The sequence below is a fragment of the Hippopotamus amphibius genome, chromosome 1, assembly GCF_030028045.1.
Source record: "Hippopotamus amphibius kiboko isolate mHipAmp2 chromosome 1, mHipAmp2.hap2, whole genome shotgun sequence".
NCBI lineage: Eukaryota > Metazoa > Chordata > Mammalia > Artiodactyla > Hippopotamidae > Hippopotamus > Hippopotamus amphibius.
Window position 1 is genome coordinate 70,326,591 of NC_080186.1, and position 18,429 is coordinate 70,345,019.

The window sequence follows — 18,429 nt, forward strand, 5'->3', positions numbered from 1 at the left end:
TCCCTTTCCTTCCACAAATATTTATTGATTGTCCATTAGAAATCAGCTCAAACAACATCTTCCTAGGGAAGCCTCTGTGACTTTTCCATCTTAAATAGTGTCCTAGAACTTTTTACTTGTCATCTTGTTTCCTTTTTATTTTATTCATGCCACTTATTATTATCTGATAGTTTCTATTTGTTATCTTGCTTATGACCTGTCTCTTCTGCTAGAAGTGCACACTTTGTAAACTCAGGGAGAAATTGTCTGTTTCACTCACTGTTTTACCTCGGTTCCTAGTATACTGTCTATCACATAATTAGGTTTGTAACACATTTTTTTTTTGAATGAATGAATGAATGGTACAAAGTACAAGAGCATAATGTTGAAACAGAAACACTCTTTACTCTTGTAATGAATGTTGTGTAGTAGAGAGAAAAAATTTATATATGTATATGTTCACTCAAATTTTGCTTAGCCAAGCGCTAGGAAGGAAAGGTAGAGGATGCTGTGGGTGTGCATAGTGAGGCTGTTTACCACAGGCTGGAGGGTCAGGCAAGAGCTCCTTGAGGAACTGGCTTTTAAGCTGAACTTGAAAGATGAGCATGAGCTGATTAAGCAAAAAGGGAGAATAAAAGCATTCTAGTCAGAGTAAAAAAATTTTCAGTTCCAAGGAATAGTAAGAGGAGCCTTATTTAGAATATTCTTTAAAATCTTCTGCCTATTAATTTGAGTATTAGGATTGTGCAGTTAATAAAAAACCTATGATATTTCAAAAAGTCCCTACAGAGAAAACAGAATAGCGGTAATTAGTATTCTTGAAAAGATCAACTACGTTATGACTGATCGGATGCCATTTAGTGAGACACGGAATAGAATGTTATGACGGAAATATCTGCTCATTCTCTGTTTCACTTCAATAAATGTGCATTGAGCAGCTATTAGGAATCAGTCATTGAATTAAATTTTTGGGAGACCAAGATTAACAGCCCAAATGTTTGTTCTCAAAAACTTCAGGGGGAAAGTGTTTCCACATGAGATAGAAATGTGCACATGGCACAATAAAACCTCAAGAAAGCACACGTGTACTAGGCTGGAACGTCAGGGGAGGATTTCTGGAAGGCAGGATCCATAAACCGAGTCTGGAAGGCTAAGTAGACATCAGAAATTTAAAGACTGAATTGGGGTAGGCAGGCTGGGAGGGTACAGAGAAAGAGAACTGCATGAGAAAAGTCTTAGAAACATGGAATAACATGATATGTGTAGAGGAGTGAGTAATTTTGCATAACTGTCATGTAAACAGATATTATCTTGCAGTGTTGTTGTGTCGATTTGAGAGATAATGAGATTTAGAATATGCTTGGCATACAGTGAACCCCCTCTAAATGTTAGCGATCTAGTGAATGTGGTGATGATTGTAGCAAGTGGGGCCACTCATGTGACAGGAGTGGCTGGATATGTGATATGAGAGAAAGGAAGGGCATGGGGTAGCCATGATAATAAACTGAGACTATTTTTTCCTATAGGTGATAGTGTGTCAGCGAAGGATTTTAAACTATGGTCCTATTTACACCTCGGATACTTCTTTCAGAGTGCAGTTAGAAAATGGAATCAAGAGATGCCAAAGACAAAAAAACCCCCAAAAACAAAGTAGTTATGAGGCTATTAAAATGGAGCAGGAGAAGGAGGATAAGGTTATGAACTAAAACAGTGATATTAAAAAAAAAGAAAAAGGAGAAATTCAAAATGTAAGTATAAGGTAAAATAACAAGACTTTTTGATTGAATGGATATGGGAGAAGGGAGGTTGAGGGAGAAAAAGTAGTCAAGCATCAATCCAAATTTCTGACTCAGGTGACTAAGTGAATGGCAATGCCATTAAGTGAAATAATGAATAAGGGATATGGTAGGACAACCTGACTGATGAGGACAAAAAAGACATTAAGTTCAATTTTGGACTTGTTGAGTTTTACATGCTCCTCAGATATCCAAGTAAAGGGATCCAGCATGTCAGATGGTGTGATGTTTTGAAAACATGGCCACAGAATCTTTGATACTTCTCCATGACTGAGGGGGAAAATCCTGCTGGAGGAAAGAGACTTGCAAATTTGTACTAAAATTTTAAAATATTACGTTATATATTTGCATGCAACTATACATTTTGGAACAATGATTTTAAATTGCTAACATTTTGATTAGCAATTTTCAAAACCTCTTTGATCTTGCTGTAGTCCTTAAATTTTAAGTTTTAAATGAATGGTATTACAAGTTATAAATAAGAAATAAATATACAACCAAATAATACAAGCTTTTGTATATTCTGGGTTTGTCCAGCAGTGTTTGGCAGGGATGAAATGCTTCATTAGAAGGTTTAAAGAGGATTTCTATTATCCTAATATGTCAGTGTCATGTTTCTTACTGGACACTAAAGCATGTTGTAAATTAGGAAAGATTGTAAGATTTTGAAGCTTTATGCAGCATGATTGTATCTCTGCTATGCACTTAATAACAGATACCACTATTTTTATTGAGAATCTGTGATCCAGACATTTATCTCTTATCCCTAACCCTCAGCAGAATTCTGTAAAGTGGTTACTAATTTACTCATTTTAAATTTGCAGATTAAGGCTCAGTTAAATAACTTGCCCAAGTTCATTAAGTAATAAGTATGGAATTTGGACTTAGATCTATCTGATTCTAGAGTGAGATGGTAAGTGGTTGAACTGTGCAATAAGACAGAACTCTATTTGGTATCAGCTCTCCACTTAAGAGCTGTGTGGTTTGGGCTAGTGTGACTTAACACCTCTAAGTCTCAAATATTTTATCTGTAATACAAAGGTAATGCCAACTTAAAGTGTTACTTTGATAACTAAATCACGTACATATTATATATGCATATGTAATAAGTGATTAATGAATGTAAGTTCTCTTCTATTATTTGTATTAATGTATGTAGCTTCTTAGATAGTTATTATGCCTAAAAATTTTTTGTTATCCCCCTACAAGAATAAAAATTCTTCCTATTCTGAGTGTTGATATTATTTCATTTATTTATTTTTTAAGAGTTAACTAAACATGTAGAAAGGTAAACAGTAGACACAAAATTGCACATAGATTTTGAAACCATCTAAATCTTTTGTTTATTCCTTCCTCTAGCCCACCCCAATCTACCCTAGCACACCAAACTATGTTCATTAGACTAAGTAAACTCCAAATAGGTAAGAATTCAATATAGAAGAAGCTTGGGAGTTTATAATCCATGGATGAAGATATATCAAAAAATGTAATGAAGCCACCTCTTCTTCCTTCTACTCCTCCCTCACCCTTATCTCTTAGTTATTTTTTACTGGCTGAAAACTGTAGAAAAAAAAAAACTGTAGAATCTCACAACTGTAAGACTTCATCACTTTTAGAGAATACACTATGGTACTTTTACTATAAATAATTCACACCATACTACACTTGTCAAAAGGAATGAACAAAGTATATATCAAGGTACAGGAGCCTTGATTTTTATTGTTTTTGCTCACTTACTCACTAATTCTCCAACTGCAGCTCCCTGTCACTGTGAATTAGAGTAGTTCTGCTGTATACAAATATTGTATTCTGGGTAATTAGATATTGGGATAGGAGCCTCTGTAAATTACTTTAACTGGTGTCAGTACTGAAGCAAATAAGAAGTTTTTAGTTCTGTTTCTAGTTTGGGTTATTTTCTGACCCTAAACAGCCTGACATAAAGCAGTGCTTTTCTTTGTCAAAGGCAGCCTTTTCAAATCTAACTGCCAGACACACTATTGAGCTATGTGTTCAATTCTAATTGGCTGAGATCTTTTCAATTCGGCAGTTTCATCTTTAATGCAATGGATGTAAGATTATGTGTAGGTCTTTTCAATGGGTTTTCCATACTGGTGATTAGGGCAGAGGATTTGAACATAAGCAGGCTGCTGGCTATTTCTTCTGGCCAATTTAAATTGATTCATACAAGTCCTTTATACCCCAGGGAAAGGGCAGAACAAATCCAAGTGAGTGAGACAGCTATGGCTACTTTCAGATGGAATAGTAGAAAAGAAAAGCGAGGACAGATTGGGGAGAGGAAACATTCTAAGCATTATAAAATTGGAGCTCTGAGCAGTCTGGCAGCGAAATATTGAAACTTAACCAGTAGGCTTCTGTATGGAACCAAGGTCACCAGGAAAATTACTTCTAAGATTGATTTTGATATCCTTAGGTTAAAAGGGTTACATAAATGGAAAATGTTCTTCATACCTGATCCCATAGGGAGCCATAGTGAGTAAACTCTTTTCTAAAAGTATTCCAAAAAAAAAGAGTATTCCAAAAGACAGAAGATAATTCTTTCAGAATTCTAAAGCACCTCTGAATGTGCTATAACAGAACAGCAGAGAGAGTCAGCTAAAAATTTTGTTTGGGACAGATGAAAAATTTGCCTTATAACCATTCAGAGATGAGTACTATTGAGAAAGCCTCCTCGTTTTCTGTTAAGGGGGTCGACTAGGACGAGCTATTCAAACTGGGCACATCCAAAATATTCCTTTTCAAATAGACAGACGCTGGTTATGAAGCTCTCTTCTGGGTTTTCTCTCTAAGGACTGGATAGGGTACAGGGCAAACCATGATGGGTCCATTTCTACATCATCTCTAATCCATAAAGAAAGAACTTCAAGTAAAATTTTAGTGCTTTTTCAACTCCATTTCCAAGTTGCTCAAGAAAATCCTTGGTATGTCATAGCAATTAATTTGGTGACTCCCTCTCTGAAGAAGAAAGCAAAGCATTTATTTATCCAAAGAAAACAGGGACAGTGCACTGCTGACCATATTTTAACAAGGCCATTTCAATCCTCCTTGAACACACAAAAACAATGCAACCTATTCTCTAGCAAGAAAAAATAGCAACAATTTCATTTTGTTGGTTTGACTTACTCTGCCCTAGAACATATGCAAAACATCCATCTGTCTCCTGAGTAGTAACATTCAATTTGTTAAAATTCATCATAATAATGAAATGCACCACTGATGCCTGGCACATTAGTTGAACAAATAAGGGTGACAAGTATGGCATATGTTGCAGAGACCAGTGGGTAAGTCCTCTAAGCTAAAGGATTTTTGTTGTTGTCATTTGGTAGGAAATTTTAGGAGCTTATACAATGATTCACTGTTTCATAAAGTGTGGAATTCCACAAAAAATAAAAGTAAAGCCAGTTTTCAACCATCACTCTCAATCAACTAAAAACAAACAAAGCCAAACCCTGTGAAGAGTTAGCTGCAGCAGCTATTTCTGAGCTGTCTTCCGGAAGACTAATGCTTTGTAAACAGTCTTTCTCTGAAACTCAAATTTCTTGAGAGACACTGTCCGAGAATCACTGGAATAAATGAAACATACCTAGAACTTAGTAAGGCTTCTCAAGCCTTCAGAATATGTAAGATTTTCCAACTGATAATGCAAATATAAAACTACCTGGACTTTTATACAAAGTAGAAGGCAGTTATGCCTAACAGAAATGTATATAGTTATTCATCAAAAAATATATGTGAACACGTACATGTATAACAAATGTTCTTAATAGTCCCCAACAGAAAATAATCCAAATGCCCTGAAAAAGCAGGATGAATAAATAAATTGTGATATAATTAAAAACATAATACCATACAAAAAAAAAAGGAATGATCTAGAGCTACCTGCAATAATATGGATGAATCTCACAAATTGTTGGTCAAAAGAGCCCAGACACAAAGACTTATACACCATAGCATTTCATTTATACTAAGCACAGAAAGAGGTAAAGCTAGTCTATGCCTCAAGAAGGCAGTGGTACCCTCTTTGGGGAGTGAGTGGAAGACAACGTAAGTAGGGCTTCTGGGTGCTGACCATGTTCAGTTTCTTCATTTGGATGCTGAGTGAGATCAGTTTGTGAAAATTCATTGTGCTACAATGTGCAAATGTGTGTGTGTGTGTTTTTACACGGTACTCAAATAAAAAGTAAAAAACATAACAGGCCTATATCTTAACTCATTCCTTGCCATTCCATGTCTGTTCATTTTTCTCTAGCAAAGTAACTCCTATATCGTTTCCTCACTAGCAGTCTTCAGACCTATATGTTTTTCTTTTTCCTTGCCTATATGCTTACATAGCTCTCTATTTCTTATCCATCAAACTTCATCTCTCCTTTCATTAATGGACTTTCATGTCCTACTTCAGGCAGAAAACTTTTTAGATCATCTTGGTAGCCTAAGAAATCTTCCAATTTAGTAAATGCTCTTTTTAAGTATGGTTTTCTAGATTTTAACATTTAAAAAGATAAGAATACTTCTTTACATACTTTAAACATCATAATAAGACAATGTAGGCATCAAAGTCTGATATATTTTACAGTTTTTAGTTGTAACTCTCTGATTTCAGTACTGTTCCATGTCACCTGAAAATTCAAACTCTGTTGGAGTTTATGCATTTATGTAGAGCTCACTTAAGAGGTATATCTTAATAACAATGAAAAAGATGCTATTTTACCTTCTGTCTCTAGTTTCCTCTCTCTTAAAATGAAAAATTCATTATTAATAATCTTTATTTCTGGACTACTGCTATTACCACTATTATTATTACTGAAATGCCAATTATTAGGTATTTATTTTGTGCCAGCCACTATTATAACCAACTTGCACATACTATCTCTTTTAATCTTTACGATCTTATGAAGTTGTTATTGTCCTAATTTTTCAGAAGAAAAAACTAAAGTTCATCAAGAATAAATAAATAACTTGCCCAAGATCAAGCCATATGGTTTGATTTAAACTCAGGTGTTCTGCCTAAACTTTCACCACTTGGAGCTCAAATAATTTTACACACGAAACATTGGCTGCCTTACTTTTTCCAGTGCAGGCATGGTTAGCAGGGCTAGATCTGATAAACACTCCCTTTCTTTCTTTGCATTAATTTCGATTTTAATAACTTGAATCCATATCAAAATTCTCCTATATGAGCAGTAAAGACTAGTCCTGCATATACTGTAAGAAAGTAACGATCATTACCTATCACAATTTTGTTTCTCCAGCACCTAGAAATGTGATAGCTCCTTCTCCTTTCAAAACAGCAATATCAAGAATGCCTTCAGTTCATCTGCAGCCCATGAGTTGCCTTCCCTATTGTACTCTCTGATCCAAGTCCCTAACGATTCAAATACAATCTCCAGAGGAGATGGGTGTATACAAGTCATGCAAGCAAAAGAATTATTGATGCATTGGCATAATCTGTGCACACGGTTCAATGTTATCACTACAGAGCTGCAATGGTGAAAAATATACCTTTTTCATAAGCCCACATCAAACACGTCTGCTCATCTTTTTCACCACTAGACCTGCTCGGATCACAAGCTACCAGATTCATATCAGCTCCATTATCCAGTAAGAAGTGAACCAGGCGAATGTGACCGTGGTAGCAAGCAGAGTGCAATCCTATAATAGAATAAAAATGAAATTGCGAAATGAGAAAAGGGGAAAACTGAACCCCAATTTTCAAAAGGCAGTCATTACCATATAATAACATTGTTGCCAGAGATATATAGCAAGGGTTGATTTCTTTGACAAAGAATTAATTCTATTTTTGAGCAAACAAGACATTTAAGGAAAAGAAGTATCTAGTTGATCTATATAGACTACCTTTTGCTTAGCACAATTTCTAGTGTTTCTATAACCACTGTAATTACCAGAACAAACATTAGCATCTTTGTACAAATCAAAGAACAAGACCCCAAACAAGTGGGGTTTTTTTGTTTGTTTTGTTTTGTTTTGTTTTTCCAGCAGCACATGGAGGGCAAGGCCGTGTGATCAGTCTGTTCCTGGTGCAGGCCATAATGGGTGCATTGACTATAGATACTTTAGCACAGTAATGAAACTGACCAAAAGTCAGTGTGCTTTTTATTAACACCATGCACCATCACTTTAAATGATGTCATTGATAAAATATTCCCCCTCATTGGGGTGGACCACTCTCACTGCCCCCTCCCTCTTGAGCACACCGCTTTTCTTGAGCACTGATATGCATCAGAAACTGATGCTGTTCTCACCACAGTCTTACCTGTGTGTCCATCCCTTCCTTGGTGGTTGATGCTTATGACATTCTGATCAAGAAGAAATTTAACCAGGTCAACGCTCTTGCCATAGGTACAAGCACTGCAAAAATATAACACAGGGAAAATAGAAGGATAAAAGTGTGCCCTCCAAATTAATATGTTGAAGTTCTAACTCCCAAAGCCTTACAATGTGACTGTAATTTAAAGAGGTATAATTTACCTCTTAATTGCAAATGGAATAATGAGGGTGGGCCCTCATCAAATATGGCTGGTGTCCTTATAAGAAGGGAAGATTAGTACACAAATGACACAGACAGAGGGACAACCATGTGAAGACACGCAAAAAAGGTGGCCCTCTGCAATACAAAGAGAATGACCTCAGAAGAAATCAAACCTGACACCTTGATCTTGGACGTCCACCCTCCAGAACTGTGAGAAAATAAATTTCTGGTGTTCAAACCACCCAGCTTGAGGTATTTAGTTATGGTAGCCCTAGAAAGTTAAAACAGTGCTGATTCACCCAGGTTATTGTAGAGACTGGTGTCTATATAAGTGCCAAAAAGACAGAGAAGACAGAAGGAGGGAAGGAGAGAGGAGAAGGAGATGATAAGAAAAAAGAAAAGCACATAAAGCAATAAAATCCTGAAGATTCTCAAATATGGGTCTTCAAGAAAGGAGCTGTATAAAATTTCTAGGATTTTCATATTCAATATTAAATATTTCCTTTGACATTAATTCTTTTCTAGGCATTCTGCAGGGCAGTTGAATGGAATGGGGGAATGCAGGAAGGTTCTGTGAGATTTAGGTGACAAGTTAGACTTGCGACTGCATCTGAAGTGGGAGGAGGGACAGTCTTGTGAGATCTGGTACTAATTCCAGGTAGGCAGTGTCAAAATTGAATTGAATTGTAGGACACCCACTCGGTGTCTGTAGAGAACTGGAGAATTGTTTGGTGCAGAAAAGCTCACACACAACTGGTATCGTGTTTCAGAAGTGAGATATTGAGTGTTGCGGGAGAGTACAGAAAAACAGTGTTTTTTCCTTTCAGATTTGTTCTAGAAGAGATAGAACACTGGGTCTTACTCTTTCCTCTTCCTGGGATGACTTTGGCTAAATCCTTTTTCTCTCATGGAATATTATTATTTTCTTTAAAATGATAATTACTTTCTTTAAATCAACGCCATTACTTATCTAGTTGAACTGTTGTTCCCTCTGTAAAGTCTTGTCATGAACCAAAGGCTGAGTCCATTGCTATCTCCTTTGCTTCCTTATAATTTCAGTTTTATGGCACTTACCATATTGTGTTATGATAATGTATACAACTCTGTTTGTTTTGATATCTTACAATAGAGCTCCCTTAAGGAAGGAAGAAACTGTGTCTCATGTTAATGTTCCTATCAGCAACAACAAAAGGCAGGTCCTTAATAAGTCTTTCTTGAATAATTAAGTGAAAAAAAAGCTACCATTTCAGTGTAATAGATCATATCACCATCAGTTATTTGTATTATAAATAGGACCATTATTAACACTGTACTTTTTAATGTTCCACTGTCTGAATTACCTCATTGTCTCTGTTCAAAGCAACTATTTACAGGAAATGATGAATTCTGAACATATATATATATATATATATATACACACATACATATAAATACGTATATATGTGTATGTGTGTATGCAAATGTGTGTACATACAGACATATGAAAACATATGTATTGAGTGCTGACTGTGTAAAGCACTGTGATTTGTACACAGAAAAAATTCATAATCATAGTGAGTTCCTTATATAAAAGGAGAATTTCTTTTATAAATATGTACTTAAAATGAATGGAATAAAAATACTAATATGTTATTCCTAGAGCCACAGGTTTGCACAAAATAAAACAATTGGATACATACTTTTAACTCATTTCACTAATTGTGTCATATAGACAATCTTCTGTAGGTGACAATAACCCTTTGATTATAGTCGTTTCAATTTATGTGCACAAAGTAGCAAAATGCTTTGAAAACTAGCCTGAGGTGTTGGCCTCCAGAAGAATGACCTAATGGGGACAGGACACTAGTAACCCATATACATCAGTTCTGCCAATTGTCCCCTTCAGGGAAGAATCCCACTGATCTAGTTTGACTGAAGGCATGATCTAAAGAGTTCTTGCATCTGTTCTGTTACAGTGTGTGTAGAAAACAGACAAAATATTTTGGTACTACAACATGAGGATATATAAAAACACAGGGTTTGGAATTAGTCAGGCATTTAATACACATTTTTCTAGCCACAAGAATCTTTGGCAAGTTACTTAGTTTTCTTGAGCCTCAATTTCCTCATTGGTTAAAAAAAAGGGATAGTAAATGCAACTTCATCAGATGGTTATGAGGATTAAATGAGATAATGGATGCAAATCACGCAGCATATATTCACTGTTTCATAAACGGTAGTTTTTGTCATCTCCCTTTTGGCTGACCTCTTTGGTTGATAAGAAAAATCTGGAAATCCAAGTGAAATTTGACAAGTTGACTCCTGACACAAAAGTATAAGCTTAACTTTAGTTCAGTATTAAAAAAAAAGTCTCTCATTTCTATTATTCACCAGTACAGTATAAACACTGTAAATAACATATGAGTCTCAAATACATGTTTTAGGGGTTGCAGACTAGCCAAGAGATCTGTAATGTGTAGGTAAATAATCTTATATTCAAGGTTTACTCAATTCAAATGACTACGTTTTTATTTTTATAAGCAAAACAGTAACCTGTTAAAAATGAGGGTTTTAACTTTTATAAAATATCTGCCCTCCTTTTGGACATTTTAGGGAGTAACGCCTTTTGAGTTTTTAGCAACTTTTTCCCTCCCTCTCTCTCTCTTTTTTTTTTTTTTTTTGCCTTTGTCACAACTTTTCCAAACCCAGCTGCTCCTTCAGTGTGCTTTTCCAGAGCACACTGTAAAGGACTCTAATGGATTCCTAGCAAGGAGCTAATGCCTTCTTAGGTATCTCAGTGGCCACCCTGACTAAGCTCTTACAGGCTGACAGATGGATGTCTTAGATAGGTAGATACATTTGCACATAAGGTTTAAGTGGTAAGGAAAAAATGTCACATTTGATGCTGATGAATTCTGATAATGAGATTCTTGTTGGAGGAGGATTATGGGCACTGCTCCTTTTGGCAGCTTTCTGCAGAGGGAAGTGGAATACAAGCAATATGCTTACAGATGTTGATATGCTTGTTGCCTTGGCAACATCAGTCCCTGTCTTTGTGGCTGCTGCTAGGAAGGCAGCATCTGGCTCTGGTCCCATCTGTTGTACTGACTGCAGCATCTGCCTCTACCTTTTCTTCTGTGCATCTAGTTTGGGCTCCTTGTCCTCTGCCCACCCTCTGCTCTTGCTCTCTGATTGTAACATCTGCCACTATTCATTTTTGCTTTATGTACTCGACTTCTGGTGTTGTACGGTGTTAGCTAAGTTTAGTGGCTATTGCACTTAAATATTCTTTTACCTGTGAAAAGCTGTTTCACTGAAGATGTTTTCTTTAGTCAGACTTTCTATTCCTGATATTTGGATGATTTCCTTGGCAACTTCAAGTTTTCCATTGTAGCATGCCCTAGAGTTAAAGAAAATATATTTTGAGAATAGTGAGAAGGTACACATAGTATACCTGGAGTACCTATGGAACTATACGTAATACTCACAGGTGCAAAGGGGTGTCTCCATAGATATTAACAACGTGTGGCTGAACTTCTAAATCACTCTGGAGCAGGTAGTTCACTATATCGTGGTGTCCAAAGCGAGAACAGAAATGGAGTGGAACGTGATCTTCATTGTCCTGAGCATTCACTGTCATCAAAACAAAGGAGAAGGCATGTTTTCTGGAATTCTCTATTTGTCAACCTTCTCATGTGTAGTATCAGGGACTTTTCTTAGTGTCTGAGAGACTCTTGGAAATTGCCAATTACTGACAATAATAAAGGAAATTAAGTTCAACCAATTTAAAAAGTTATAATTCTATCCTATAGCCTATTACCACATTAAGCAGGCTTTCTTCTAGCTCCCATAAATCTATGGAATGCATCTAATCAAATCCACCTTGCACAATGGAAGAGTTCAGGAAACTAATAAGTATCTAAAAGGTACTCATGGCCTTATTTCCACAAGCATCTCCTTTCAAACTGATTCCGCTTTCATCCCCATGGAAGATGTTAAAAATTTCAGACTCTGGACAGAGCACCATTTCCCCAAATTTTGGCTCGATATGCTAGCGTGGGGCCGAGTACTCTATATGTTTACAATACTGTTTAGGAGGTTCTGATGTCCCCTTAACTGAGAAATGTCATACTATAGTATACAAAGCATGGTATAATGAAAAGCAACAAGCTTTAGAATAAGGCAGATCTCATTAATTGTATTACCTAAAATAGTTATTTAACATAAACTGTTAAATTATTTACTCAGTAGTGGGCATTTGACCCTCTCTTTATCCAATCCAGCCTTATAACCTCGCCTAATATTTGGGGAATTCTCTATACTGAAAGTAGTGACTAGAGGCCAAGATCACGTTTTATCACAGAAGCTGAAAATATGCTTTCCAAGACTCCTCTGCAATTAGGGCACAGGATTAGTAGAGAGTGACCATATGTCCCGGTTTAGTCTTGTTATCCTAGCATAATTTTTAATAGTGACACTTTCACTCTCACCCATGCCCTGGTTGGACACTTATCTACAGGCTCTTCCAATCAATATGTTATTTCAGACTCTGACATTAGAGCTGATGATGCACAAAAGCAGTCTATTCCATTTTGGCAAAGTAGCAGTAGTAGAATAGCTTCATCTAATTTCCAGTGGTAGCGTTTCCAGACACAGACTGAGTGCCTTGCATTGTTGTTGCTAGAATGCAAGTGTTGGTGTGTGTGTCTAGCAGGTGTGTCAGTGTGTCTTCAAAGATTAGTTTTGAGCTGTGATTCTGGACACCATTTCTCATTGTGAGAATTCCAAATCTGGCTTTCTACTCTGTCCTTGGGAAGATTCTGTGTGCTAATTGATATCCTTTAATATATTCCCCTCATGCTTAAATTAGCAAGCATTAGTTTCCAACACTTGCAAATAAGAACAGCTGACTGACACATAGTCATTCCTCAATAAGTATTAAATGATCAATATGCACCAGGTACTGTGCTAGGTGCCGGAGATGTTGATTTTCTTATAAGTAATGGTGGATATAATAACACTATTGGCGCAGCAGGGATGCTGAAAGGATTAAAGGAGATTGTTTCTGGAAAGTATCTAGCATGACACCTGTTACATATTAGATATTTAGTAAAAATATCTACTCTCCTTTGTCACTAATTTCCCTCTAAGAAATTTGCTAAGTGCTAAGGTCAACAAGCTATAAATGCATAGAGTCTATATCCTCAAATAATTTACAATCTAGTTGAACAGTCAATAATTACAGGCCTGAAGTAATAACAAATCAACACCAAGCTACTAAATTCTGGATCTGCTTTAGCACAACTTTTAAAACTAAAAATAACCAGATCAACTGCTCCGCAACCATTTGTTTTATTATTTTATTACTTTGTCCATCTGTACAGCATGCTTTATTCAAAATAGAAAATAATAGCCCTTAACAAATCCCATTCATTCTCATTCTTATATATGTCTATAGTAGAAATTATCCATAAAACCAAAAGAATTGATAGAAAGAATTATTTTTTTAGTGATGAAGGATAGGAAGGAAAAGAAAGGCAAGATAAGAGTTAATTTTTAAAAAGTTCAAATATAATCATCATTTAACATTTAATGAAGACTGGTTTAGGCCTTATAACTACTGTATTTATAGACAATAATTCTTATTTTATCATCCTTCAAGATCTTAAGCCAAAGGGAAATCTTTAACAGTTACTGAACTCCTCCTCCAAAGACTGTTATTGAAAAATAAATCTTTGAATCTTTTCTATTAATGAGTGGCTCAGAAGGACACACTTCTTCAGAAGAATGTTCCTGGTTGTTTTGATTATCTTCCTTTCTAAGATCCTTTTCCTTTGTTCACATTCTGTTGGAAGCCAAGGAAAGTCAATACCAAGAGTCAATGCTTGAGAACAGTAGGGAGTCCAGGGCATCAGGAGGTCATATGAGAGTTCTTGAGGTCCAGAGGGGACATTGTAAAGCAGAATGCAGCACAATATTCCATTAATTCATAATTTTCCTTTAGCCATCCCTGGCCCCACCCAACATTATTCTTCTCTAGTTGAATCAATAAACTTCAAAGCAGATTATTTACTTGGTGAATTACCTGCAGTGGTCGAGACATTATTCCCATCAAAGAAGATTTAAATACCAACCAAAGGGACAAGCCAGGAGAAATTTGCATCAGAAGCAGAGTTTATATATATACACCTGTATTTCTGCTTCAGTCCTTCTGATCCCTTAATTTTGTCTTGGACAAATTTGCAAAAACAAAAAGTGTATATATATTATTATTCTTATCTGAGGAAAATTGAATGCATGAATGATATTCTGTTTGCTCTAGCTTAACATCTTATTTAGAGATTTAAAGAAAAGAAAATTTCTAGCAAAGGAATACATGTAAATCATTATTAGGAAAATATTTGGTCACTAGTCCTCTACTTTGAAGAGACTGTGTTCAGTAATGTCTTTGAAAGAAAGGCCGGATGAATGAGTAGGTAGATGGATGCTACTTCTTGCTTATTTCTGCTCATTGATCCTAAAGATAAAATAAACATTTTCATATTAACCCAGCAATGTTAGCACATCCCGCTAGCTCTCTAAAGCAACTCCCAAGTGTGTCTTAAATAAATTTTCAGTAACAAATCTGTGTGATAGTTCTGACAAAATTTATTTTTAAAAATGTTACTTCTCCTTACTGACCATGCCCTAGAAATTTTTGTGACTTTGTCTAATATCCACTTCTCCAGTTAAGAGAACTATAGCATTCAACATTCAGATGACAAAAATTTAATAGTTTCTGTATTTAAAATTTTTCATTTTAACTTTATTAAAATGATAAATTGTGAGAAATGTATCTCTGTTTTCTTCTTATGGAGTCCAGCAATATTTTGACCTTTTCAATCTCATTCAATGAACATTGCAGTTCTCCTTTTTCATTGCTCTACGAGGTACAAGGAAGAAGACTAGAGACTTAAAACACATGTGACTGAATAGGTCAACCTCCCAAACATGCCGAACATGCTTTCGGAATTACATTTTGGCTAATTTTGTAACCTGAATTTATTTTCATTTGTGACATTCTGTTACCATGGAAACATGCTGTAAATACCAGATTTCAAATTGTGTTCCTTTTGGGGTCATTCATTTACTCTTCCCCTTATGTCCATTAACCACAGGCAAGGTCCAGATCTAAAATAAATCATCTGGAGACTTAGATGCATTTTGGAATAAGTGAACTAGCTGATAATAAATCTTGTGCAGTGTCCACCAGCACAAAAATTTTTCTGGTTTATTCTTTGCAATTGGTTGAAGTGCAAAAGGGACTTAAATATCAAGTGTGTATTAGAAAGAAATAAAAATACTTAAAAATCTGAGTCATGCCGCTTGATTTTTTTTTAAAGATTAAGTAGGAAGCATGTAGTGCTTGTGTGAGTCAGAAAGAAAATGTTAAAAATTATATCATATGATGCTGGTATGTACAGGGAATACAGGTGTAGTACACATTTCAATGCCTTTTGTAGAAGAGTCCTTTTATCCTGGAGACGTGCTGATCATAAATGACACTCATTTTGATACCACTGAGCTTTGGAGTTGTGCAGAGGAATAAAAGGCTGAGGTTGGCATTGATAATAAAAGGAAAAATGTGAGCGGTTCCTGACCCCTTGGAAGAGTGAGGCAGTTTCAAACACAATTATGTGTTCAGTGATTCACACTGGTGTACTTCTGCCTATTCTAAACCTACAGGATCAAAGAGACTGCTTAAACAAGGTCCAAGGAACAACATTCCTTGCATCCTGACAACACAGGTTGTTTATGATAATGCTACAGAAAAAATTCCTGAGTTATTGCACACTGGCTCAGAAAATGATACAAACTACGTTTCTCAAACATTATCAAATAAAATGGTCCTGTTTCCAACATGGAAATGAAACTGCCCTCGCCTCTTGCCATAGTTGTCTCTGGGAGCCTTTGTGTTTTCCTTAGAGGTGATGGAAACATTGGTTAGTTTTATTAACTGAATATCAGTCTCAATTTTGGACCAAGGAAATGGCAGTTCTAGAGCTTTGACAACCTTGTGCTTTTGGAAATGTGCACTATTTCTGTTGCAAAGGCCAGCAGTTCTTACAGCTGGGCTTTTAATTAGGTCTCTTGGGGGTCAGTGGAAGAATGCTGGATATGCCTGAGAGAATTTAATGACAAGATGTAACTCTGAGTGAATTTGTGTCAAAAAATAGAGTTTGTGAGGAAGAGGAAAAAAAAAGAAAGAACTTTTTTCAATACTTTCAATCAATTTTCCAAAATTCATTTGTAATTAAAAAACTGAATTTGCATGAAATCTTTCTGTGTATTCTAAAGGTTTTTTTCCCAACCTGATCACATTTTAACTCTATTTCCATTAAAAATAATTGTAGTATCAAATACTGGGGAGGATGTGGGGAGCAACTGGAACGCTCAAATACAGCTGTGGAAGTGAAAAATAGTGCAAACACCTTGGAAAGTTGTCTGAAATTTCCTAAAAAGTTAAACGTGCATAACCTTTGATCCAGTAATTCTCTTTTTCTCTCTCTCTCTAAAGACACACACACACACACACACACAACCAAGAGCAATTAACACATATAGCCACAAGAAGAACTGAATATTTCTGGCAGCTATATTCACAAAAGTCAAACATTAGAAACATTTAAACTTCCATTACAAGGAGAATGAATAAACAGCTAAACTATGGAAAATTCATACAATTTTCGGCAATAAAAAACAGCAAATTATGATTCATGCTACAACATGGATAAAAGTCAAAATCATCTTGTTGATCAAAAGAAAGCAGTCAAAATTATATCAACTTCAAGAACAGAAAAAAAACTAACCTATGGCAATGGAAGCTGGAATACTGATTACCTTTGGTGGTGAAAGCTATTTACTAAGAAGTGGGCACAAAGGAACTTTCCAGGTGAAATGTCTTCAACTTTCCAGATGAAAATATGTCTACATCTTGATCTGGGTGGCTTTTACATGGGTGTATCCACAAGCAAGTATTCACTTAATTCAATATTCAGTTAAGATTTGAGAATTTTGTTATATATAAATTTTAACTTAATTAAAAAAAAAGATTAGTGAATAACAACAAGTAGGAAAAATTTAGGAAAACCCCTCACTTTTACTGCAGCACTTAATACATTAAGAGTTGAGCTAAAATATGTACAGAAGGATTAAAATATAGGTTTAATTAATGTATTAAAATAATAAAAATTATGATGAACAAATTAGTACATGAGTACAGGATTAAACTTCAAGATTGTTCTCTAGTAAATAGAAGTAAAAAGCATACATAAAGTAAAAGATAGCAAATTCTTCTTGTAAACATAATCTTACCATCTGCTTTGTTGCCTTCTTCCACCAAGAGTTTCACAATATTAAAGAATCCTTTTGCAGATGCTAGGTGGAGGGGCCTATCTCCAACTTCACCACTTACATTTACATCAGCACCAAATTTCAAAAGGAGGCGGGTTACCTAAAGGGTCCATGCATTTGAAATTAGTATCAAATGTCAAACAGTAAAGCAATGCTTTCAGCAATATGGAAGAAAACATAACATTTAGGTCTTCTTTTGGGTAATTTTTGCCTAAAAATAACAGAAAATCCTAATTTGACTGGTTTAGACGATAAGGAATTTAGAATCATATCACCTAGCAAGAAATCCAAAACTGGAGCAATTTCAGGGTTGGTCTTCATTCAGGGTTGGTACATAAGTAATCTTCTCTAAAATCACCCATAATCTTTGAACAATCCTTTCTAAAGTCTCCTTCTGGCCAGAGCCAGCAGTGTTTACTTGATTTTTGATTTTCATAGTGGCTCCACGCATAGGTCACCAATGATCATCTTGCTACTGGGGTCCTGGGTCCTTTTTTGCTTTGTGAGTAAACAGGAGGTAGCCACACAGTCCTCAGCATCTTCCCAAATTAGCTGAGCTTCACACCCAAAAGGACAGAAAGAGATGAAGTAATAAATAGCTCAAGAGTCTTCCAGGGGTTGTTTCAGGTAATTTATGGGATTCCTTCAAATGATTTATATATCTACTTAGGAACCCTCCAAATTATTTCTTTAAAATTGACATTGCCTCCCCTGTGAATTTCAGAAGTCATCACAGTGATCCCAAGAGATAAGTTAGGATGCACCCGTGCCATTAAA

General features: G+C 35.7%; 1 protein-coding gene across 1 annotated transcript in view; it reads right to left on the reverse strand.

The window, feature by feature from the left end:
* TNNI3K (TNNI3 interacting kinase) overlaps positions 1–18,429 on the reverse strand; it is a 280,990-nt gene that overhangs the window by 178,448 nt on the left and 84,113 nt on the right. The window contains exons 7-11 of the mRNA XM_057716084.1: positions 17,614–17,752; positions 11,748–11,892; positions 11,555–11,659; positions 8,065–8,159; positions 7,293–7,442 (exon numbers count right to left, since the gene is read on the reverse strand). Of these exons, the coding sequence (XP_057572067.1) occupies positions 7,293–7,442; positions 8,065–8,159; positions 11,555–11,659; positions 11,748–11,892; positions 17,614–17,752 (634 nt within the window). The remainder of the gene's footprint in view (positions 1–7,292; positions 7,443–8,064; positions 8,160–11,554; positions 11,660–11,747; positions 11,893–17,613; positions 17,753–18,429) is intronic.